The sequence below is a fragment of the Perognathus longimembris genome, unplaced genomic scaffold, assembly GCF_023159225.1.
Source record: "Perognathus longimembris pacificus isolate PPM17 unplaced genomic scaffold, ASM2315922v1 HiC_scaffold_5368, whole genome shotgun sequence".
NCBI lineage: Eukaryota > Metazoa > Chordata > Mammalia > Rodentia > Heteromyidae > Perognathus > Perognathus longimembris.
This window is the reverse complement of record NW_025960787.1, coordinates 24,561-49,013: the sequence shown is the minus strand read 5'-3', so window position 1 is coordinate 49,013 and position 24,453 is coordinate 24,561. Positions and strand designations below refer to the sequence as shown.

Here is a 24,453-nt window from a genome sequence, read left to right as displayed (position 1 = left end):
ACACCAATCACAATGTGTCCATTCTCCTGCCCAAAGATGTCTAGTTTGTTACAAGCTTTTGGCTACAGATGATAAACAGTGTTGCCAAAAACATTCCACTAGGAGATTCTTCGCCTTTTGTTTTCGGGCAAATTCTCAGGGTGTTCTTGCTCAACCCCAACAGTATGAGAAAACAGGGGTGATGGCAGAACCCCCCCTTGAACGAGTCTCAGCCGCTCCACCTCCTGGGTCCTCCCTCCCGCCATTTTCACTGTGTGCGGGCCCTGTGGGTTTGGTCTGCATTCCTCTGGTGACTAACGATAGGAAGTCTTTACCTCCTCTCATGCTTTGCTTCTCTTCACGCTGCCCGTTTACATGGGACGGAGGTCCATGGGGGCGAAGGGACACCTCGGGCATCGTGTGCGCTTTCCAAAACGCGTGGAAAGCAGAATGACTGAAACATGAAGAAAAAAAACCCCAAACATCTCGCACACGCAATGGCAGCTCCAAGTTAATGACTAGGTCGATCTTGTCCCTGACACTCATTAAACAACAAGCTCTTCATTATGATTGGGGGTGGTGGCGGTCGCGGGGCTTGAACTCGGGGCCGGGGCGTGTAAGGCCCACGCGGGGGGGGGGAGGAGGGCTCTGCGCAGATATCCCCCCCCCCCCCCCGCTTGTCTAGGTCTGCGCCCAGTACCTGAGTTACCCAGGTGAGGGGCGCAGCTTCCCGTCTGCACCACGCGGCCGGCTTCCCTCCTGGGCAACCGACCACCCCGCGGCCCCCTCGCCGCGCACGCGCACGCCCTCGCCGCGCACGCGCACGCCCTCGCCGCGCACGCGCACACGCACGCCCTCCCCGGCGGCCGGCGGCGGCGCGCGTGCGCGGCAGATGGAGTCGGTGCTGGCGGAGCTGCTGCTGTCGCCGGACCGGGACCCCCGGGCCGTGCTGGCGCCGCTGTGCGGCGGGGAGGCGTCGGCCGAGCGCGTGGAGGCGCTGCGCTTCCTGCTGCAGCGGCTGGAGGCGCGGGGCGCGGGCGCGCTGTGCGCGGAGGCGGCGCGGGAGGTGGCGGCGGGGTTCCTGGTGCCGCTGCTGCGCGGGCGCCCCGGGGCCGCCGGAGCCCCCGGGCCCCCCGGGCCCCCCGAGCCCCCCGGGCGGCGCGCGCGCGTGCTGCGGGCGGCGGGCGCGGCGCTGCGCTCGTGCGCGCGGCTGGCGGGGGCCCCGCCGCTGGCCGCCGCGCTGGCCGAGGAGGCGCTGCGGGAGCTGCGCGCGGGGCCGGGCGGCGCCGAGGCGGCCCTGGAGCTGCTGGCGGCCGTCGGGCCCGGCCTGCGGCCCCGCGAGGACGCGCCGCTGCTGGGGCGCGTGGCGCGGGCCGCCGCCGCCCTGGCGCTGGCCGGGGACGCGGGCCCCGAGGGCGCGGCGGCCGCGCGGCTGCTGGCGGCGCTGGGCCGGGGCGGCGGCGCCGCGCTGCGGGCCGTGTGGGACGCGCTGGCCGCCCCGGCGGCGCCCGCGGGGCCCGGCCGCCTGGCCGCCGAGCTGCAGGTGCTGAGCGCGCTGGCCGAGCGGCTGCTGCCCGAGCCCGGCGCCCGCCCCGGGGGCCCCGACGCGCGGCGCTGCGCCCGCTTCTGGAGCGCCGTGCGGGCCGGGCTGGGCCGCGCCGACGACGCCCTGACGCGCCGGCGCGCGCGCTTCCTGCTGCGGCGCGCCGTGGAGGTCTCGGCGGCGCCCGGCGCCGACCGCGCCTGCGCCTGCGCAGACCCCGCCGGCACCGGTACGACGTCGCCCCCGGCCCCGCCCCCGGCCCCGCCCCGGCCCCGCCCCCGCCGGCTGCTCTGCTAGGGGACTCCCCGCCTCCGCCACTCCAGACGGGGACTCGTTTAGATACTATGAAGATAACATTATTATTTAAATACTTAAATATTAATTAAATAGTTAAAGATTATGCACAAGGAAAAGCTAACTTTCTCCTCCTCCCTCCCTCCCCCCCCTTCTCCTTTAGGCCCAAGTCTGTTTTGGTGGTCTGAGAAGAAAAAAGACGAGCTTCTAAAATTTTGGGAAACTTATATTTTAATTATGGAAACCCTAGAAGGAAATCAGGTAAGTATTTTCCCACTTCAGCAAATGCTCTGGTAGCTGTGATTTCTTTCTCTCATTTTTGGGTGTTCATTGAACATAACGCAGAAAAGGCCAGCGTAGACATAGCACGACAGAAGTCAGAAATCTTTTTTTTTTCCCCCCTGCCATAAATGTCATATGAAATAGACCGTGTTGCTTCAGAAAGTTAAAGAATGCTTTCAGTGAACTCAGGTGATCATCCCCATTTCACTTTCCCTTCATCTTCTCACACATTAACGTCAGAGCCGCCCTGACAGCTTGTTACGCCACGTGCATTGCTGAATCCTGTCCAGCAGGCCCCGAGTCCTGTGCAGGTTCCCAGGTGTTGTCCGCGTTGCCGTCCTCCATGCCCCGAGTCCCCATGTGTAAGGAGCCAGGAGTCTGTGGACTTAGCGTGGCAGGCCGTGTGTACAGCACACGTGTGTGGTGGTAGACAAGTACTCGTGTGCAAAGTATGGAACATGCAGGAAGAGCAACAAAGCGTTCTAAGTTCAGATAAACTGCAGGGTTTCTTTGGGCAGTGGACTCATAAGCCCTCCATTCCTAATTTTAGGGGCTCAGGTTTGTGGATGTTGTTGAAGAACTATAAACTGCCACATGGGCTCAGAGGTGTCGAGCCCTGAGCTCCGAGTTGGCTCTGCTTCTTACCCCGCAACCGTCGGCCACTTGAGTGACTGGAGAAGAAACAGTGGATTTTTTCCCCCCTTTTGGATCTTTTGGGTCTTAGTCTTCCCTGTTTCTTGAGTCCGTCAGGGGTTGTGTGCGTGACACGATTCAGGCCACTCACGGTGTAACTTCCACCCTGAGCTGGTCCGGGGCCACGCCCCTGGCCTGGCCACACCTGGCCTTACACACTGGAGTCCGGCAGTGACTCAGACTCCGTGTCACAGTTATCACATAGGGGTGCAAGCAGGAAGACTGCTGTTCTACTAATCATTGTCCCTGGAGAGGTTTTACAGGTGCATTTTCATTTCATATGATGTTTTGCTCTTGTTTTTAGATACATGTTATAAAGCCAGTCTTACCAAAGCTAAACAATCTGTTTGACTATGCAGTGTCAGAGGAGAATGGTAATGATGATTTTCTTTTTGCTTTAAAAAGAATAACATGGCTTCCCCCCACCCCCGCCCCCAGCTTTTATAACTAACCCTGTTAAACTATGGAGAGTGTGGAGGACGGGAGGGATCGTCTGTCCTGTGGGGCTTGGGGGGGGGGGGGTGCAGCCGCAGTCGCAGCCGCTTCCCGCCTGCCTGAGTCTCGCCTGGCAGGACGGCGGCTCCGCTCCCTTCCCGCAGCCCTCACGAGGCCTGGGATGGAGGGGAGGGGTGTGATTCTTTGTGGATAGGAGTTTGGAGCATCTCCAGGAGGGGGGCAGCGCGCAGCGTGGACTCCCCCCCCCCCCCGTGGGTCCAGAGCGGCCAGCCCTGTTGCCGGGGTGTGCGGCGGCCTCTCCTGCCCCCTCCACGGCAGCTTCTCTCACAGGCTGTGCTTCTCACCGTAGCTCGCGGACATCAGGATCCAGTCTCATCCTCTTTCCAGCCTTCCTGTGGCCTTTCCTGGGCGGATAGGTGTATTGTAGCCAGGGGGGTGGCGCACGCCTGTGGTCCTGGGTGCTCAGGAACACAGCCAGGCTAGAGCTTCCTGAATCAGGTTCCGCCGTTGAGCTTGGGTCCGTGAAACAGCGGGCGGCGGCGGCGGTGTGCTGTCTCCCTGGGAGCCACGGACGAGCCGAGGGCCCATTCCGGCCCCTGGGGAGCTGAGCTCTCCCGCAGATTGCGGAAGCTTCTTTCTGGTGCCCTGCGGTTTGCACAGGCTCAGTGTGTCTGGTCCCCCGGGGCTACGGTGGATGGAGTCCCACTGTGACCTCACGCGTGTGCCTGCGGTGAAAAGCACTGCTCTGGTGGGCGCATGGTGCTTGCAGCTCATGCACACGTAATCAGATAGCCGTGTTTGATTCTGAAAATGTCACCGTCGCTTGAGTTGGGCAAGTGTGTTGGTGTACACTACAAATAACAGACCAATTTGCTCTTCATGTTGGGACTTTAAAATTCTGAACCTTTTTTTTTCTAATAGGGTTAAAGTGTATTTCTTTTTTTTTTGGCCAGTCCTGGGCCTTGGACTCAGGGCCTGAGCACTGTCCCTGGCTTCTTCCCGCTCAAGGCTAGCACTCTGCCGCTTGAGCCACAGCGCCACTTCTGGCCGTTTTCTATAAATGTGGTGCTGGGCAATTGAACCCAGGGCCTCATGAATACAAGGCAAGCTCTCTCGCCACTAGGCCGTATCCCCAGCCCCTAAAGTGTATTTCTTAAGTGTATCTCCTAAGTTACACATCCCACGTTTCACGCTCAGCAGTGGGCTCTCCTGGTAGCTGTAGTGTCCGGTGTACGCTGAGCACTGGGGACGGAGCTGTAGGACCAGCAGCGGTGTTCTCATTTGACTTTGGGCCATGTAGCTTACAGGTCCTCTCGAGGGTGCAGGGAGGGACAGAGGGCGAGCCTGGCGAGGGCAGGCAGGGAGGCCTGGGCTCCGGCCGGGGCAGCGCTGTGTGCGGGGGGGGGGGGGGGGGGGGAGTGGAGCTGCGGGGCGGGCCCGGGGCTGGCTGCCTCCTAGGCTTGGTCTAGCAGAGGAGTGGCAGCTTCAGCTTTCCGCAGGAAAGGAAGGCTGGAGGCGGTGCGCACCTGTAGCCCCGGCCCCGGGGTGGCCGAGGAGGGGGGGACCGTGGTCATGGCCGGCCCGACTGGACAGCAAAACCCTGCCTTTGAAAAGAAAGAGAGAAGAGAACTGGGCTGGGATGTCGTGAAGGAGAGGGTTGCTGAAGGGTCCTGTGGAGGGGGTGGGGCTAGCTCAGAGGTACAGCCCTTGCCTAGCACGCAAGAGGCCCTGGGTTCTAACTCCAGCGCCACAAAAATGCAAACATAGCTTACAAATACCAGTGGCATGCCACTGGAGAACCCAGCGCTCGAGGCCGAGGCTGGAGGGTGCAGAATTCAGGTCCAGCCGAGACCCTGTCTCAAAAAAGAAAACAAAACAGCTGAGAACAGACAGGAACTCCCCCATCTATCTCAAGTTCCCGTCTGCATGCCTGGAGTAATGCTTTACATCGTGTTATTTGCAGGCCTAAATCGAGCTACATAAATAGGGACTTAGGGGTGCTGATCTTGGTTACTCAGTCAGCACCCACAGACGTGGTGGAAAGCAGACGCACCTTCCTAGGGCTCCAGTGACGTCACCGTGTCGGCCTCCACTTGTTTATCGAATCAGCATGCGCACATAGAAAGCAGGGCCTGAAATTCAGCCTCAGATGTCTTTCTTCCGCAGGCTGTTGGCTTTTCCACCCCTCCTGGCACGTGTGTATTTATAAAAGAATGTTTGAGAGTGAAAACAAAGCTCTGACCAAAGAAGGCGTTACCCATTTTCTGGAGCTGTATGAAACGAAGCCACTTCCATTTTCTCCAGAGCTTTTCGAGGTAATGGACGCCGGCTCCCCTTCCTGGCTCCCTGTCCCAGGGTAAAGACGCTGACGGGGTCACGGGCCATCTTCAGGCCCTCGGAATCCCCTGGACTTGCCTACCCGAGGTTTCCTGTTTGGATCGAGCTGTCTTTTTGTAGATAGGCTGCAGGATAGCGGGCTGGTCTCCGCCCTGGCCTCCCGGACCCCGCGCTTGGGTGCCGAGTTCGCAGTTCCCCAGGGGTGCTGCCCTGCAGCTCAGGCTGGCCGGCCGGTGCCGGCGGGGGGGGGGGGGGGGACGCCGTCATTCAGCCTGTCGGGGGAGGGCTCGAGTCCTCCGGCCCCAGCCATACACCCCTGTCGTCTCCGAGCTCAGCGCCACCTGTCAAAACCGGAAGAGATCTGGAGGCCTGCGGCTTATCACAGTCCCGTAGGGTCACGTCCCGCCTTGCACCCGAGGCAAACCACATCGGTTTTCCTACTTGTCTTCTGCAAACAGTTTGTAGTGTTTGACACGTTTGGAGTGTCAACATCTCTTGTCCTTCTGACACTTCACATCAGCTTGCTTTAAAGAAAAAGTTATTGTCAAGGTGATGTAGAGAGGGGTTACAGTTCCGTACTTAAGGTACATTTCCTGTCATGTTTGTTACCCCCTTCTTCGTTTTCTCCCTCCTTCCTCCCAGCCCCCCACCCCAAGCCTTCATTATTTTTTTTTAACCTTCCCAATGATGGACATTGTCATTCTAGTCTAGAGTGCGTATGAACTCTTAACCATTAGCAGTAAAACAATTTCTTACAGGTCGGGTCACAATCCGCTTGCTTTTTAAAATGAGTATCTTAGGAATGTTTTTAGGATCTGGTTTTCCCCTTTTTTCTTGTAGGTGTAAGTTCTTCAGTGGTCTCTTTAAGGTCCTTTTTTTTTTTTTTTTTTCCTATTACTACCTGTATTTCCCAGCATGAATTGATTCCTTTTTCCCCCTGACCACATGTAATCGTAGTGTGCCCTGGTTGTTGTGTTAGCCTTCAGTAAGAGACCCCGACCCACACTCGTGACCCGCTTTGCTGGTCCCCTCTCTGGTCTCCGGGTAGGGGGAGCCACAGGTGAGCGGGGCACCCCCACAATCGTGGTTAGAACTTAGCACCACTTACATCTCCTCCTCTCTCTTTTTCTAGTTTATTATTGGCCCACTGATGGACGCGCTTTCAGAGAGTTCTCTGTATGGCAGGTAAGCAGGCACTGTTGTATAGCGGCAATTTGATTCTGTGTGTCTGATTGTACGTTAGATGTGTGAACAGGGTCACGTGGTTTCATGCAGTTAGTGTGTGATCTGTGTCATGCAGTTAGTGTGTGATCTGTGTCATGCAGTTAGCGTGTGATCTGTGTCATCTAGTAGGACGTCAGCTTTAAAAAAAACCCAGTGCCTTTTTCTTGACTTCTGTTATTTATATCACATTTTCGTCTTTCTGTTTTCTTGTTTCCTTTGTACCTTGAGCCTCTCTACTCTTGGGTTTTAGAAACTGTACTTTATGCGGCCTACATCGCTCTGTTCTGTTTTCTACCTCTGTGGAGATTGTAGTGACTTTGCCTGACTACCTTTTGGGCCTTTCTCCTCTTTTTTTTTTTTTTTTTTTTTTTGAGACAGGGTCTCTCTAGTTCAGGCTGGCCCTGAACTTGTGGTCTTCCTGCTTTAGTATCCTGAGTGTTGGGATTATAAGCATGTACGTCTGTTACTACACTAGCTCTCAATTTAACTTTTTATTTGGGCCTAGCCTCACACTTACAGAAAAGTCTTGGGATAATATAAAGAATTATTTCCTTTCTATATTCACCACATGTTGATGCTCTTTTTCGGTTTTGCCTGCTGGCTAGACATATCCATACCTACTTTGTTGTTTGCATATCTATCCACCCATCCATCCCATCATTCATATTAAGAACCATGTGTTCACACCAGTTTATCTAATTTCTGCCCAGTGCTTCCTGTCTTTCCTCTTTCCCTAATTCATAACGTATTTGCTTATCCCACTTTCCCCTGTGGGAAAGGTTAGCGGTGAGGAGTGGCCCATTCTAGAATTACCTGACTCTCAAATTATCTCTCTGAATCTCTCTTGCTTTTAACAGCTGTCTTCCTAATACTGATCCACAGAATGTAGGAGCTTTAAGTCTTCTGTTCGGCATGCCTCTAAATAGGAACCCCCTCCCCCCAACAATTCCCTTAAAAACATTTCATGTTGTATGCCAGATTACATTACTATTAACTTATAACGTCTGTTTAACACATTTCAAGAGAACATGGTGGTGCTTGCGCTGCCGGTGCTTTCCAGTTCCCTAAGTGTTCACTGGCGAGTCCCGCAGAGAGACCGTGGTGAGAGCAGCTCAGTGCTCCGGAGGGCCGATGGGCGCCGTGCCTCGCTCTCCCGACCTGACCCGACCTCTGACCCGGCCCCTGACCCGACCCCTGACCCGGCCCCCACCCGGCCCTGCCCTGGCCGCGGCTGTAGAAGCCCGTGGTGTCAGCGAGTCACCGTCGTACAGGGAACGCGTTGCTAGTGCACCTGTGCTACGGTGCGATTCCTGTGATCGTAGACTTCAGAATCCAAAGTCACTGAATTCCGCGTTAGAAATAACAAATAGCACGTGCCGTGCAAAATGCCTTTAGTTTATCATGCTCGTGTGGGGGGGGGGCAGGCCCCAGGCCTCCCGTCAGACTCCAGCAGTCGGGGGACTCCCCCACGAGCAGGCATCCTGGTCTCGTGGGGGGAAGCCGGGCGCGAGACCCTGGACTGGCTTCAGCCGGCCCTCTGCAGACAGGCTCAAGTAACGCTTTCTCTCCCTCTCTGCCTGTAGGTCCCCAGGCCAGCCGCTAGGAAGTGGTTCTCCACTGGGATTAAAGTTGCAGATGTTTTTAGTCACTTACGTTTCTCTTCTTCCTGAAGACGTAAAGAGTATGTGTCGGTCACAGGTTTTTATGTTTTTATTTCTCTTCATGAGTTAGCCTCTCTTGGCGTGTGTTCTGAGCTCCGTCGTGAGGGAGGTGGTCGGTGGTCACCGGAGCGGCTGGCTCAGAAGGTCCTGGGGGTGGAGGGCTGTGCTCGGCGGGCTCTTCCCTCTGTCTCCTGCCCGGTCCAGGCATCGGCTCCGTAGCTGGGTGCACACGGGAGGCAGCCGTGGGGAGGCAGGCCCGCTGGCAGGAAGGGAGGAAGGAGGGGTGCTGCTTTGACCTCAGATGTCGTCAGCCCCTTCCTCAGGGCAGGCCCTGATTCCTCCTTGAAGGTCATCCGGCCAGTGGAGAGCAGACCCCCGCCCTCGTGGTTTTGTGGGCTGAATGGCCGAAGGGCTTAGGTGTGTTTTCTACGACTCTTCTCTCTCCTGCCTTTGTAACTGATAACATGACCTTGAGCACAAAATTTGTTTTATTTTTTTGTGAGTACTGGGATTTGAACTCAGAGCCTTGAGCTTGTTTGACTGGCTTGTGTGGCTGGCACTCTGGCGCTTGAACCACGTCTCTAGCCTGGTTTTTTACTGGTTATTTTGCAGATGGAGTCTTATGGACTTTTCTTCCTGGGTTGGCTTTGAACTCTGATCCTGTGGGTCTGGGCCTCTTGTATTTCAGGTGTGAACCACCAGTGCCTAGCATGATTCTTTTTTGATTTTTAAACATCTAATCTACAAATAGGGTGGCAAGGTGAACACTGGCAATATCTATTCAAAAACCAGGGGAAAATTGGAAGCTTTTGTTTGTTTTTAACGCGCTATTGGGAAGGTAGTTGAGCGGTTCGGCCTGTTTTGGCTCTGAGCCTCCGGGGTCCAGCGAGACGGGGTGCCGTGGGCCGTGCTGGCCATGCTGGCGAGCCCCTCGTGAGTTGCAGACTCAGGTGACGTGGTGAGGGTCGGCCAGGAGGGGGTGGCCGCACCCCTGGAAGCCGCCCCTTGTAGCTGGGCACAGAGCGTGCTTGGTGAGTGTGTTGGTGTAAAGGGGAACGTGGCCATTCCTGAAACGCCCGTGTACAGTCCTTCCTGCCTTGGCTCAGTCACACATTTCCAGAGCATGTGTGTGGCGTGTGGACTTAACGCTGCCTACTGTGAGAGGAATGCATCATCTTTTAGGGGCTTCTGGAATTCCTCATAAGCCTTGCCACGGCGCCGATCTCCAGTAGGAAATGTGGCCCACAGGCTCCTGTGCGTATTCTGGAAAGGGCAAGAGCCCTCCCGCGGGAAGGCCTGCCGCTTAGTGGAGCGGCCCGCCTGCTGTGCGCAGGGACCGGTCCTCTCTACAGCGCTCCGGTCCCGTCTCCCGGCCAGTGCAGCTGCTTGTTACCCAGTGCAGGGACGGGTCCTCTCTACAGCGCTCCGGTCCCGTCTCCCGGCCAGCGCAGCTGCTTGTTACCCAGTGCAGGGACGGGTCCTCTCTACAGCGCTTCCGGTCCCGTCTCCCGGCCAGTGCAGCTGCTTGTTACCCAGTGCAGGGACGGGTCCTCTCTACAGCGCTTCCGGCCCCGTCTCCCGGCCAGTGCAGCTGCTTGTTACCCAGTGCAGGGACGGGTCCTCTCTACAGCGCTCCGGTCCCGTCTCCCAGCCAGTGCAGCTGCTTGTTATCCATTGCCTGCAGCGCACGCCACACTCTGTGCTATGTATGTATATATGTGATTTCATAGATAACACGGATCTTTTCAAACAATGGCCTTCTTAGAGTTTTTCCCCGACATCTTGCACAAGTCGCCCTTGCAGACGGTTCACCTCGGTGGTGCTCAGTCTGTGCACAGAGTCTCATGGCATCGCATCATTACCCCAGAGAGGCCTTGCCCCAGAGCCATCGCTCATCCCCTTCTCCCCCCGCCCGAGTACCCACGTTTCCCTCAGCTCCCGTCCATTCGTGGAGTGCAGCACCGGTGCTCACGCAGGTCTTGCTTCCTTCCCTTGGCACAGGGTTCAGGGTCTGTCTGTGTTGTAGGATGGCTCAGTAGTTCCCTTTTCGTGGCTGAATACTGCTCCACGGGGTAGGTCCTCCACAGTGCGCATCCGTCCACGGTTGGCAGGCTTTGTGTTCTTCCCACCTTGGGCCTGGGGGGAAAGTGGTGCTGTGAATATTCATGGAAAGTTGTGCAGGAGCTCACCTCCCCTCTCTCCCAGGCGCAGGCCTAACGGGTCACGTGGTGCTCCTCAGCCGGGGTTTCCGGGCATCTTTCTGGAAGCGCCTTGGCTGTGCTCACATGTAAGGCTTCCTCTTCCAGGGAGCTTCCTCCTCAAGTTTCTCCAGAGGATGACAGACAGACACTGGTGTGCGGTGCCCATTCTGTTTCTGTCGAAGGCTTTGGCGAGCGTGCCGAGACGGAGGGCCCTGGGCACCGAAGGGCTCCTGGCCCTCAGGTACCTCTCCCGCGCTCGTGGTCGGCCGGTGCCATGGCTCTGCATGCGGGTATTTGGTTTGTCCTTCTTTCATCTACACTGAGTGAATTCAGTTAGTGTCATCTTATACGAGAAAAAAAGTAAAGTAATTCTATCGTTGAAATTACCTTGTTTATGAATGACTAATTCCTATGCACCCATGTTCCTATGCTGCTGGATTTTTGACTTCCTTAAAGTCTGTACATTTTAGTATAAAAAAAATGTAAACTTACTTTAAAAATGTCTTCATCGGTGGTCTAATTTTCAAAAGAGTTTTGCTTTACATTAAACTTTGAAGTGCTGAGATCTGAGGATGGCAGTTCAAAGCCAGCCTGGGTAGAAAAGTCCATGAGACTCTCACCTCCAACTGACCACCAGAAAACCGGAAGCAGTGCTGTGGCTCAAGTGGTAGAGTGCGAGCCTTGAGCAAAAGAGCTCAAGGACAGTGTCCTCTTGAGTTCAAGCCCCAGTGACCGACAGCAACTTGAAATTCAACGGGGCCATGTGGAAATCAATGGCTGTGAAGTTCCGCTGGGGTTGTCGGGAGTTGCAGTGACAGGACTGCCCTGGGAGTGGGCCACATTCTCTTTTGCCGCAGGGATGTTATGCAGTGTACCATGATCACGCATCAGACTCTGCTGAGAGGAGCTGCGCAGTGCTATCTTCTGCAGACCGCTATGCATTTGCTGGATGTGGTAAGGATATATTTGGTGCTCCCCTTTCTGAGTCCCTCTTATTGGGTGTTGCGGAGGATAGCTACTTTCAGTTTTTTTCTGTGTATGTGGTGCTGAGGAATGGAACCCAGGGCTTCGTGCTGCCAGGCAAGCACTCCACCACTAAGCCACACTACCAGCCATGCTCATTTGTTGTTGTTGTTTTTGGCCAGTCCTGGGCCTTGGACTCAGGGCCTGAGCGCTGTCCCTGGCTTCTTTTTGCTCAAGGCTAGCACTCTGGCACTTGAGCCACAGCGCCACTTCTGGCTGTTTTCTATATATGTGGTGCTAAGGAATCGAACCCAGGGCTTCATGTATGTATACAAGGCAAGCTCGCTGCCACTAGGCCACATTCCCAGCCCTGCTCATTTGTTTTTAATTAATCTTTTTCTCTGCCAGTCTTAGGCTTAAACTCTGGGCATGGGTACTGTCCCAGAGCTTCTTTTTCGCTCAAGACTAGCATTCTACTCCATTTCTGGCTTTCTTGGTAATATATTGAAGACAAGAGTCTTAGAGACATTACTGCCAAGGCTTGCTTAGAACTGTGATCCTCAGATCTCAGCCCTGGAGTAATTACATATGTGTTCATTTTAAAAGTGGACTCACCCTATCTTTTTAAAATGTAGTTTTCTTTGGATTTAACTAGTGATATTCTGCTTTGACCAGTTCAATTGTGTGCTTCCACAGTGAGGTGATTTTATTAACTTTTTTGGTTGTTTTTTTTTTTTTTTTAGACAAGGCCTGGCTGGGTTAGTCAGGCTGGCCTGAGCTCACTGTCTTCCTGCCTCGGCCTCCCAAGAGTTGAGGGTTCAATTGAAAACGCTGAATTCTCTTCCAGGAGCAAGTGTCACTCTCTGAAGTCTCGACTTTTCTCGCAACTCTGAGGCAAGAGGAGTCTTTGGGACGAGGAACCACACTGTGGGCAGAGGTGAGCGGGAAAACAAATCCCTAAGCAATTTATAAGAGCCATGTTCTGATTGAGTTTTACTGTTGCTGTAAGGCATGGTTCCTTTGTGATCTGCTGAAGGCTATCTTTCTGTTTCCCTTTTTTTTGGTGGTATTTGAATTCAGGGCCTTGCAGTTGCTGGGCAGGCACTCTACCATGGGAGCCACCCCTGCAGAACATTTTCAGCCTTGTGTATCTGCTTTGAGATGCCTTAACTGAGGCTACTCACAGGCCGGAGGGAGGAACGGCCTAGAGGCTGGCCTGCAAAGCGGGGGACAGGCCAGCCAGCAGGCTCTGTTCTGGGTGAGTTATGGCAGGAAGAGTGACCACATTAGTCTCAAACACAGTGAGACAGATCTGTTTGTCTTTTCTGCCAGTTATCTGAGACAGCTGCTCAGGTTGACATTCCACTAAGTAAGTCTCTGCCTTTAAAAAAATTAGCATTTATGGATTGTACAAAGTAAGTTTGGTTGTAACATTTGCATGCACGCACCTGGCGGGTCCTGTAATCAGATCCAGCCTCCCTGTGACTCTGTCTTAGCTCTTTATGTTACCGTCCTGGCCTCTTTTTCTCTCCTTCCCCTCCTCAAGGGGGCCGAAGCATGCGGTACTAGTCCCATAGTGTGATGATCTCCAGTTCTATCCAGTTTCCTGCAAAGACATCCTCTAAGTCTTAATCCTTTGTGTGTTAACACAACATTTCTCTAGAACGCTATGAAAAATATGCATTTTATATTAGGAAAGTAAAACAAGTAACAATCCATTTATTATTGTCGAGCTTCATCCACAGTTCAGATGGAAAGAAAAACGTGTATACACATATAAGGGGACAGTGGTAAGATAGTGGCAGAATGTTCAGTGGCTTAAATTCAGTCTCTTGTGGAAGGAATTAGATTGGCTTGGGGAACTTAGAGATCCTTTGTTGAGTTAGGTTCTGAAAATGAAGTCCCGTAACTGTTTCTCTTCCAGCTCTGTGAGTGGTTACATGCTAACGAGCAATGCTTTCGGCCGTCCCCAGCAGGCTGTGCGGAACCCCAGGAGACCTCTGTAAATGCCTTCGTGAGGAACCTTGTTCACGAGTATGTCAAGTCACCGGGGTGGGAGGGTAAGTAAGAACCAGAACGCGTCAGAGAGCTGGGCACTGGTGTGGGATTTGGGGGTCAGGCGCTGAGCTCAGAGGTGCTTTTAGTCAAGTCAGGCAGCTTTGCCAGCTCTGAGATTTGAAATGCTGAACTGTACTACACGCCTTACGGGGCTGAGCTATGAGCTCCCCAGCGTGAGAACTAGACACAGGTCTGTTGATTCTTTTTTCTTCTCTTGGGGTCTGATTCAAGGTCTCAAGGTCTCAAGCTTGACAGCCAGGCCCTCGACCCCTGGAGCCCTGCCCTCGGTGCTTTTGTTGCACTTTGTTTTCAAATTGGGTCTGCAGCTTGTGTGAGGAGGTCTTGGACCAGAGACCTCCTGTCTTTGTCTCCTAAGTAGCTGGGGTCACAGGCAGGAAGCATCGTCACGCTAATAGATCGTCATGATCCGTTATCATATTAATATCTTGATGTGTTCTACAGCTGAGAGGTCCTGAGCTAGGTATGTAGGTGTGTTTGAAGTGGTGTGGAAGTATGTGGAAGGGAATTGGCTCATCTTTGCTTTCAGGAGCTGATTATGTATGAGCTTATCATGAAAAATAATTTTAGAGAAAAAAATCTTGGAAGGATAAGTTTGCTTTTCTTCCCCTCTGTCTCTCCTCTTTTCTTCTCTCCTCTTCCCTTTCATTTTACGCGGTTCTGGGGACTAGGACCCAGAGCCTCATGCACGCCAGGCCCTGGTACTTATGTGTGTGTACATGCGTCCTTCCATCTCCTGGCATTGGTGATCTCTCCCGCCAGGACCTTAGGAAGCATTTTATTAACATGCAAATCCTACCTTGTTCTTCAAGCCGAGGAAAGCTGCTGCGTGCCTGACTGGTCAGAAGCCCGGCTGACAGCCCTGATGGTCCTACTGGCTGTTGATGTGGAGGGAAGGAAGACGCCCTTCAGGTAATGACTCCTGTCGGGGAAGAGGAAGGCTAGTCGTGCTTATTACAAAGTGTACTCAGATTTGCCAACGGTGGGTGGGTAGTTCAATCACCAAACTATTAAAGACAGAATTAGAGTCCTGGCGATAGACAGAATGTCTTAAGTTAACACATAAATAAGCATGGGGCATATTAGCCCTTTCGGAACAGTAAGTTAAATGTTAATTAGAGAAGGATAGAGTAGTCCTTGGTTTTGTTTCAGTGTTAGAAGGATGGATAAGATCCTGACACAAGCGAAGATGACATTTTCATGACCTTAACTCCCTGGTGAGGTTAAATGCACACATCCAAGGTCTAACTCCTTTATAAGATTCAGACAAACACTGCCTGGATCTACACCTTTGTAAAATAGACGATTCAAAACTAGCAATAAAGATAGAGCGGCCTCATTTACGTTTCCAGAACGTAAGCAGACCAATTGTTAGCAGACATTATTGCAGTGAGCCGCTTCAGTAGGTGAATCACAGTTCATTTGACTCACATCACATCTCGTTATCTAGGGTTTTGTGGTGTTGGTGTGTGTGCTCTCGCACATCCTAGTTCTGTGTGTGGCTTGTGTTTGTCTGGCTCTTGGGCGCTGTGGAGCCGGCCTTGGTGGTTCCCGCGCGAGGGCCTGGCTTGGCTTCCCCAGGGCGAGGGCTGGGCGTGGTGGGCTTGCCGAGCTTTCTTCTCGCGCACAGCCCCATGGTGCTGGGTGTTTTGGATGTCCTGAGACCACGCCGTGCCATGGAATAACGAACGCCCTGGTGCTTTCCTAGCGAGACGCAGAGGACGCGGAACGTGTTGCGGATCTTCTTGGACCCCCTGCTGGATGTCCTGGGGAAGCTGGGCACCAACGCCTACGTGCCCTTGCTGCGGGCGGACAGATGCCTCCAGCTGCTGCTGGAGCTGCTGCGCGCGAGCCCCGCCAGAGCCCCCGCCGCCCAGGACGGTGAGGACGCCGTGCTGCCGTGGGGTCCTGCGGGTGCGTGCCGGGCGAGGCTGGTGTTCAGCGGGAGGAGCTCCTGAACGCACGCGCTCCCCTAGCCCAGGGCGCGGGCATTGCCGGTTGTGCGGGTGGCGCAGCAGAGCCGCCTTGTGTTGGTTGAAATGGTGTCATATGGGGTGACCAGAGGGCGCGCGGAGGGTGACGTCATGGTGTCACATTGGGTGACCAGAGGGCGCGCGGAGGTGACGTCATGGCGCTCGTGTTGGTTGAGATGGTGTCGTATGGGGTGACCAGAGGGCGCGCGGAGGTGACGTCATGGCGCTCGTGTTGGTTGAAATGGTGTCACATTGGGTGACCAGAGGGCGCGCGGAGGTGACGTCATGGCGCTCGTGTTGGTTGAAATGGTGTCACATTGGGTGACGAGAGGGCGCGCGGAGGTGACGTCATGGCGCTCGTGTTGGTTGAAATGGTGTCGTTTGGGGTGACCAGAGGGCGCGCGGAGGTGACGTCATGGCGCTCGTGTTGGTTGAAATGGTGTCGTTTGGGGTGACCAGAGGGCGCGCGGAGGTGACGTCATGGCGCTCGTGTTGGTTGAAATGGTGTCGTTTGGGGTGACCAGAGGGCGCGCGGAGGTGACGTCATGGCGCTCGTGTTGGTTGAGATGGTGTCGTATGGGGTGACCAGAGGGCGCGCGGAGGTGACGTCATGGCGCTCGTGTTGGTTGAAATGGTGTCACATTGGGTGACGAGAGGGCGCGCGGAGGTGACGTCATGGCGCTCGTGTTGGTTGAAATGGTGTCACATTGGGTGACCAGAGGGCGCGCGGAGGGTGACGTCATGGCGCTCGTGTTGGTTGAAATGGTGTCACATTGGGTGACGAGAGGGCGCGCGGAGGTGACGTCATGGCGCTCGTGTTGGTTGAGATGGTGTCGTTTGGGGTGACCAGAGGGCGCGCGGAGGTGACGTCATGGCGCTCGTGTTGGTTGAGATGGTGTCGTATGGGGTGACGAGAGGGCGCGCGGAGGTGACGTCATGGCGCTCGTGTTGGTTGAGATGGTGTCGTATGGGGTGACCAGAGGGCGCGCGGAGGTGACGTCATGGCGCTCGTGTTGGTTGAAATGGTGTCGTTTGGGGTGACCAGAGGGCGCGCGGAGGGTGACGTCATGGCGCTCGTGTTGGTTGAGATGGTGTCGTATGGGGTGACGAGAGGGCGCGCGGAGGTGACGTCATGGCGCTCGTGTTGGTTGAGATGGTGTCGTATGGGGTGACCAGAGGGCGCGCGGAGGTGACGTCATGGCGCGTGTGTTGGTTGAGATGGTGTCGCATTGGGTGACCAGAGGGCGCGCGGAGGTGACGTCATGGCGCTCGTGTTGGTTGAGATGGTGTCGTATGGGGTGACCAGAGGGCGCGCGGAGGTGACGTCATGGCGCTCGTGTTGGTTGAGATGGTGTCGTATGGGGTGACCAGAGGGCGCGCGGAGGTGACGTCATGGTGTCACATTGGGTGACCAGAGGGCGCGCGGAGGTGACGTCATGGCGCTCGTGTTGGTTGAGATGGTGTCGTATGGGGTGACCAGAGGGCGCGCGGAGGTGACGTCATGGCGCTCGTGTTGGTTGAGATGGTGTCGTATGGGGTGACCAGAGGGCGCGTGGAGGTGACGTCATGGCGCTCCTGTTGGTTGAAACGGTGTCACATGGGGTGACCAGAGGGCGCGCGGAGGTGACGTCATGGCGCGTGTGTTGGTTGGGATGGTGTCGTATGGGGTGACCAGAGGGCGCGCGGAGGTGACGTCATGGTGTCACATTGGGTGACCAGAGGGCGCGCGGAGGTGACGTCATGGCGCTGAGCTCCCAATGTGCCTGCTCCTGCCCGCTGCCCTCGTGCTCCTCCACTTGTCTCTTTCACCTCTGGGCCTTCCAGCCAAGGCTGTTTATCCGTATGGTTGCTATTCTTTGATGAAGGACTGTTTTGTTTGGTTCGTCTTGCTTTGTTTTGCTCCTGGGGCTGGAGCTCAGGGCCTGGGCTCTGTCCCTGAGGTTTTTACTCAAGGCCGGCACCCTCCTCCATGAGCCACAGCGCCACTTCAGCTTTTTGGTGGTTAACTGGTACGAGGCTCATAGACTTTCCTGCCCAGGCTTGCTTCCAACTCCCATCCTGAGACCTCAGCCTCCTTTGTAGCCAGGGTTAGAGGTGTGAGCCCCCAGCCCCCAGCAATCTGGTCTTTAGCACCTGCCTTATTGAAGTGTGGTTGCCATGTTGAAGAGCTGCACGTGGTGGACCTGTGCGGCTTGATGGGGTTAAGGGAAAGTCTGCACCCACCGAGCCACCACCTCGGTCAGGACCTCGGGCCCCCCACCCCCTCACGCTCCCCCCTGACCATTCGTGCGTGTCACCAAGGCGCCTCGCGTTTTAGCCGCCCGGCAGCCAGTTGGCTGGCTCTGCAGGCCTGGCTCGCTGCACCGCAGTCCCCAGGAACCCCGGCCCCCTCTGCCCTCCACTCCACCGGCCTTGTGGCTGCTCAGGGCCTGCTCCTCGGGTGGACTCTCACTGGCTTAGTCTACTGCTGTCCGCACTTCTTCAGTCATGGGCGGGGATCCATTGCAGAGACTGAAGGCGCTGTAAGGCTTCGGGCCTTCGCGTTAAGCCTCCAAGAGTCTCTAGTTGACGTTTGTGTATATTCTAAACAAGGGCCAGGTTCTTGCCTCTGCATGGAGATAACCCAGATTCCCAGCACGCAGTGGACTCCTTCCTCGTGCGTAGTCTTGGCACTGTTGTGGAAGGTCAGTTGACTGCAGGCAGGGGTGTAACAGTCTGTTGTTTAGCTTTCTGCGTTTACGGAAATGGTCTGTTACTGTAGGAAATGTTCTCTTTTCTGAGACCCATCCGTGGTAACTGTCCTGTCATGAAGTCTTGCCAGTCAGCATGTAGCTGTGTGCTGTCCGTCAGCGAGCACAAGGCTGTCCCAGTCAGTCAGCGAGTGCGCATGTGGCCGTCCAGTCTGTCCGTCAGGGAGCGTGCAGCCGTCCAGTCTGTCCGTCAGGGAGCGCGCAGCCGTCCAGTCTGTCCGTCAGGGAGCGCGCAGTCTGTCAGTCGCTTCCTGCACATGGCCGCACGTGCCTTCTGCCAGCTTCGTCTTTGTAGCCAGTGGGAAGGGGAGCCGTCCCGAGCTGGACCCTGGGTGTTTTTAGCCATGGTCTCCCCGCATCTAGAGATGATCATTGCGTTCCTGGAATGCATTTTCCCTAAGCGATTTTTGCCTGGTACCCAACACAGATGTCCAGACTTGCAGAGCCCTTTCTTCTGGTGTGTCAGTGACCCGCTTTCTCCCCCCAGATGAGGTGCCTGCCCTTCTCGAGAACTTCATCTTGTCCACCACGGAGAGCGTGGCCCCGTTCATTCTCAGGAGACTCACCGTGGACGAGCTGCGGGGCGTAAGTGGCTTCCAAAAGGAGTATAATGTGCTGATGGCTTTAAAATCACCGCCGCCTTGCTAACTGCGGCCTGGGGCAGTGACGGGGCTCTTCCGCGCCCCAGTTTCCCTGTCCGCAAAGCGGAGATGTGCGTCTGTCCATTCCCCAGGATCGGGAGGTTTCAGGGGTTTCAGGGGTTTCAGGGGTTGGATGCGATCCTCGTGAGTGTCTCCGGGCTCTGGTCGGCAGGCCTGGGACAGGTGTTCTTCCGGCTCCACCGTGATGGGGGGGGGGATCGCTAGGTGAACCGATACATTGCTCTGGGCCCCTGAACTAGTGATGGGCGCAGCCACCTGGACTGCTGCGTCACGGCCCCCGGGACGGTTCCGTCCCTCTCCTCCTCCTGCTAGCTTGGGGTGTTGGCAGATTGTGTGACCCTCCCCCCCCCCGTCCCCTCCATACTTAGCTTTCTTGTTTGGAGAGTGGGCCGTCGAATGCCGTAATGGGCGGGGATGGCGCGCAGGCCCTGGGCGTCCGAATCGGGGCCGCGGGGCTCTGCACGCGCGGCCTCCTCAGGAGGGAGGGAGGCACCGTGACGGCGCCGAGGGCGGCCGTGGGAGCCGTGGGAGCCATGGAGCGCAGGGACGCGCGTCCTCGGCCTGCTCTCCTCCGGGGGCGGGTCTGGGTGTTCCTTTGGCCTCTCACGTGCTAGGGCAGGGGCTCTACCACTTGAGCCACAACACCAGCCCTTTTTTTTTTGCCTTGATTATTTTTCAGGTAGGGCTTTGCCTTCTTGCTCAGGGCCAGCCTCAGCGTGCGAACCTCGCGCCCGCGGCTCCGGTGGCTGGGGTTGCCGCCGCGCTCCCGGGCCGGGCCCGCGCGGGCTGACGGTGTCTGTGCTTGCCAGCTTGCAGATCTGGATCGCTGCCGGCTCCACCTGCGGGTGCTCACTCAGCTCGCCAGCCTCCACACGAAGGCGGGGTGGAGAAGGGGGAACCCCGTTTGCAGAATCATCCCTCCTCTGAGGAACGCGTGCGTGCGGCACCTGCAGGAGACGGGCGACGGACAGGTAGTCCTCGCGTGGCTCTGTCGTGGGCATGTGGAGCGCGTTTCGTTCTGTTGCTGCCCTGGGCGCCCTGGAGCACGCGCACCGAGGCGCCTTGCTCAGACCCCCGAGCGCGCGCCCTGGGGCGCAGAAGGTGGAGCTCGCCTCACGGTCCCTAGACACAGGCAGACCGCCCCGAGGCTTCTGCCCACACGGCCCACGGCGTCGCGCGCCGAGTCCCAGCGCAGCGTGCCCACACGTGGTGGGGGAGCCCCTGCTAGGACTCGCACCCAGCTCTTCAGGCCTTACCTCCATTCCAGCCTCTGACGCGGAGCACGCCTCCACTCCCGGCTGGAATGAATGCGAAGAGGCTGCTCTGTGCTGGGGGGGTGGCTCCGTGCGGGGGTGCTCCGTGCGGGGGTCTCCGTGCGGGGGGGGGCTCCGTGCTGGGGGGGCTCCGTGTGGGGGGGCTCCGTGTGGGGGGGCCTCCGTGCGGGGGGGCGGGCTCCGTGTGTGGGGGGGTGCTCCGTGCTGGGGCTGCTCTGTGCGGGGGTGCTCCATGCGGGGGGGCTCCGTGCGGGGGGGGGGCTCCGTGCCGGAGGGGGGGCTCTGTGCGGGGGCGCTCCGTGCGGGGGTCTCCATGCGGGGGGGCTCCGTGCGGGGGGGGGGCTCCGTGCCGGAGGGGGGGCTCTGTGCGGGGGCGCTCCGTGCGGGGGTCTCCATGCGGGGGGGCTCCGTGCGGGGGGGCCTCCGTGCGGGGGGGGCGGGCTCCGTGTGTGGGGGGGTGCTCCGTGCGGGGGGGCTCCGTGCGGGGGGGGGCTCCGTGCGGGGGGGGGGCTCCGTGCGGGGGGGCTCTGTGCTGGAAAGGGTTTCTCTGCCCTCACAGGAGCCCACCCTCGCTCGTCAGATCCAGAGAGCCGTCAGCATGGCCGCCCTGGCCGCCGTGTGGGAGGCCGCTGACCAGCAGCCTGCGCTCCGGCCGGAGGCCCTGGAGGCCGGGCCGGTGGACAGCTTCCTTTCTGCTCTTCCGCTCAACCGGACGCTGGAAAAGCCCCGCGCCGAGGCGCGGAGCTGCGCGCGCCCCCCGGGAAGCGGCGGGTGAGTGAGGGGCCTCGCTCAAAGGCCGCAGGCCCCGTGGGTCTTTGGGTTCTGCCGTGGCCTCTGGGAGGGTTCTGTGGCGTGGGAAGGTGCTAGCAGCCTCTTGCCCGAGGCCTGCGCCTCGTTTGCGCGGCTCACCCGAGGTAGAGAACGCTCCCACTGTCGGGGGAGCTGGAAAGCACGTTAATATGGGGAGCTGGAATGAGGCTGTTGCGTCTGGAGGCAGGACGCCCCCAAAGCGGGGGCCAGCGGGGAGTCACGGGGGCAGCGGGCACGGTGAACAGAAGCGGCATCGACCCGCGCTTGCGGGTCCTCAGCCATCAGCCAGTCTCACCGGAGTAAGAACCCACCCCCGGCCTGGCCCGGCCCGGCCCGCCTCTCCCCCGGCCCCGCCTCTCCCCCGGCCCCGCCTCTCCCCCGGCCCCGCCTCTCCCCCGGCCCCGCCTCTCCCCGGCCCCGCCTCTCCCCCGGCCCCGCCTCTCCCCGGCCCCGCCTCTCCCCGGCCCCCGCCTCTCCCCCGGCCCCGCCTCTCCCCCGGGCCCCGCCTCTCCCCCGGCCCCGCCTCTCCCCCGGCCCCGCCTCTCCCCCGGCCCCGCCTCTCCCCCGGCCCCGCCTCTCCCCCCGGCCCCCGCCTCTCCCCCGGCCCCGCCTCTCCCCCGGCCCCGCCTCTCCCCCGGCCCCGCCTCTCCCCCGGCCCCGCCTCTCCCCCGGCCCGCCTCTCCCCCGGCCCCGCCTCTCCCCCGGCCCCCGCCTCTCCCCCGGCCCCGCCTCTCCCCCGGCCCCGCCTCTCCCCCGGCCCCGCCCAGCCCCGTCTGCAGGCCCGAAGCCGCGTGGGTTTCGCTGAGGCCGAGCACGCACGTCTGAGCCCCGCTCTCTCCTTGGTGTGCTGCGTAGGAAGGAAGTGGAGACAAAGGTGGGGAGGCGTGGCGTAGATTGTTCACCTTTCATTCCAGCTGCCGTGAGGAGTTACCGTCCTCGTCCCGAGGATGGGGGAGAATCGTCGCCCAGTTCATCCACGACCAGTGGGTCTGCCTGTCCTTCCTGCTGAAGACCCACCAGGCCCTCATCCCTGCGTCCATCGGGCCCCTGCGGGCCGCGCTGGACGCCCTGGCCGTCCTCCCTGCCGGCCAGGTCTCACCTGTGTTCCACTGCCTGAAGATGCTGGTCCCTGGGGTGAGCATTGATCCCCCGGGGTGAGCGCCGGTCCCCGGGGTGAGCGCCGGTGTCCGGGGTGAGCGCCGGTCCCCGGGCCGAGCGCCGAGCTGCCGCCGCGCCCCCGGCAGCTTGGGGAAGGGGCAGGCCCTGCCCGGCCTGGCCCGGAAACAGCGCCTCCCGCTCTCTGTCCAGCTCCTGGCCTCCTCTGAGCCGCTCTGCAGCGAGTCCTTCGACGTGGCGTGGAGAGTGACGTCTTCCTCGAGCACCACTCAGCTGACGTTCTGGCCTAATTTGAAAGCCTTTGTTCAGTTTGTTTTTGATGACAAAGTTCTTGCTGCTGCCGCCAAAATCAAGGGCCAGGCTTACCTGAAAATAAAGGAGGTGAGCGTTCTTCCTCGCGGCTTGCAGCTGCGCGACTATGCTCACGAGGAAGAAGGGGGTGCTGGTGCGGAGCTGCCGCCTGGGCTATCCAGTCACCCGTTTGGCTCCAGGAGGAAGAATGAGGCGGTCACCCCCCTTCCCCCCTCCCCCCCCCCATACTCGCCCACCTGCGCGCTGGGCTCGGTTCACGCGGCGTCTGAGACGGTGAGCTGGTTGGCAGCGCTGTGCGAGCCTGGGCTTCCTCCTGCGGGGCGGTGGCGCACGGGGCGGGGCGCTTGTGCTCCGCTGCCCGACAGCAGTGTCCCCAGAGACCGCAGACACCCCTTGCCTTCGCCCCTCGCGGCGGGGCTTCGTAGTTTTTCTCATGGGGAGAAAACATGGAAGGTGGCGTCCCGCTTCCTGGAGGTCAGCCCCCGCGTCCGCAGAGGCAAACAAAGTCGCGCGTGGGAAGCGTTTTGTAGTGAAATGCAGACGCGTGTGGACTGGATGCAGACTTTCCCGTCCTCGTTCCCTGAACGGCGGTGACGGCGCCCGGAGCGCTGGGCGGCAGGTCCCTTGAGGAGGTTGAGCGCGAGGGCTGTGGGCTCGTGGAGGGATCACGCACCGACGGTGCCACTTCCTCTCTCAGCTCCGCCCGGCGCCGCTCACCTCCGGGTCCCGCGGGGCCTCTGGGGCCTCACTGCCCCCGGGACCTGGAGCCTGGCCCTGGCGGCCTTAGGCAAAGGAGGCACTGGGGAAGACGGAGAAAACCGAGCTGGAACACAGCATTCATTTTTTAAATGAGTTTACTGTCAAAGTAGCTACAGAGGGGTTACAGTTTCATACGTAAGGCAGTGAGCACATTGTTTATCCAACTGGTAACCTCCTCCCTCGTGTTTCTCCCACCTTCCCTCCTTCCCCAGTGCCCTCCCCTCCCCTCCCCCTGAGTTGGTTTACAGCATATTGTCTTGTCAGTATTGTTGTTGTATTGGTTCTCCTTCTCCCTTTGTCTCTCCATTTTGATGTTCCCCTTCCCTGGTTCAGATAAACGTACATACAATACCCAGGGCACCCAAATCAGTTGCAGTGGCCTTCGGGGGTAGAACCATGGGCAAGAAAGACGAAAGGAAAAGGCGTAATTTCACATGGTACATCAAAAATATCAACAACAAAGGTTTTCGAAAGCTTGGAGTTCATTTCGCTTAGCATCATCTTATGTGTTCATATATACATAGCTATTCAGCTGTTGTGATCTTCTGCTAGGACTATCCTACATATGTACTAATTTTTACCCATGAAGGAAACCATAGAGTCTGTTTCTTTGGGTCTGGCTCACTTCACTTAGTATGGTTTTTTTTCCAAGTCTTTCCATTTCCTTACAAATGGGGCAATGCCATTCTTTCTGATAGAATTCTCTTATGTGTATGTACCACATTTTCCTGATCCATTCATCTACTGGGGGACATCTGGGTTAGATCCATATTTTAGTAATGGCAAACTGTGCTGTGATGAACATAGTTGTGCTGGTGGCTTTAGTGTGGTCTTGCTTGTAATCCTTTGGGTAAATTCCCAGAAGTGGGGTTGCTGGGTCATAGGGGAGCTCTATGCTTAACCTTTTGAGGAACCTCCACACTGCTTTCCAAAGTGATTGAACAAATTTACACTCCCACCAACAGTGTAGTGGGGTTCCCTTTTGGCCACATCCCTGCCAGCATCTGTTATTACTAGTTTTCTTGATAATGGCCATTCTTACTGGGGTGAGGTGGAATCTCAGTGTTGTTTTGATTTGCATTTCTTTT

The 24,453-nt window shown here is 57.7% G+C and overlaps 1 protein-coding gene across 1 annotated transcript in view; it reads left to right on the top strand.

Moving 5' to 3' along the window:
- The first annotated feature begins 871 nt into the window (after positions 1–871).
- The window catches only part of LOC125345179 (probable methyltransferase TARBP1), a 38,032-nt gene continuing 14,450 nt past the window's right edge, over positions 872–24,453 (top strand). Inside the window, 17 exon segments of the mRNA XM_048337402.1 lie at positions 872–1,751; positions 1,980–2,077; positions 3,096–3,165; positions 5,414–5,562; positions 6,717–6,769; positions 8,392–8,489; positions 10,776–10,911; positions 11,528–11,624; positions 12,481–12,570; positions 13,558–13,693; positions 14,522–14,621; positions 15,418–15,590; positions 18,920–19,017; positions 19,904–20,065; positions 20,928–21,139; positions 22,093–22,312; positions 22,487–22,675. Coding sequence (XP_048193359.1) covers positions 872–1,751; positions 1,980–2,077; positions 3,096–3,165; positions 5,414–5,562; positions 6,717–6,769; positions 8,392–8,489; positions 10,776–10,911; positions 11,528–11,624; positions 12,481–12,570; positions 13,558–13,693; positions 14,522–14,621; positions 15,418–15,590; positions 18,920–19,017; positions 19,904–20,065; positions 20,928–21,139; positions 22,093–22,312; positions 22,487–22,675 — 2,961 coding nt within the window.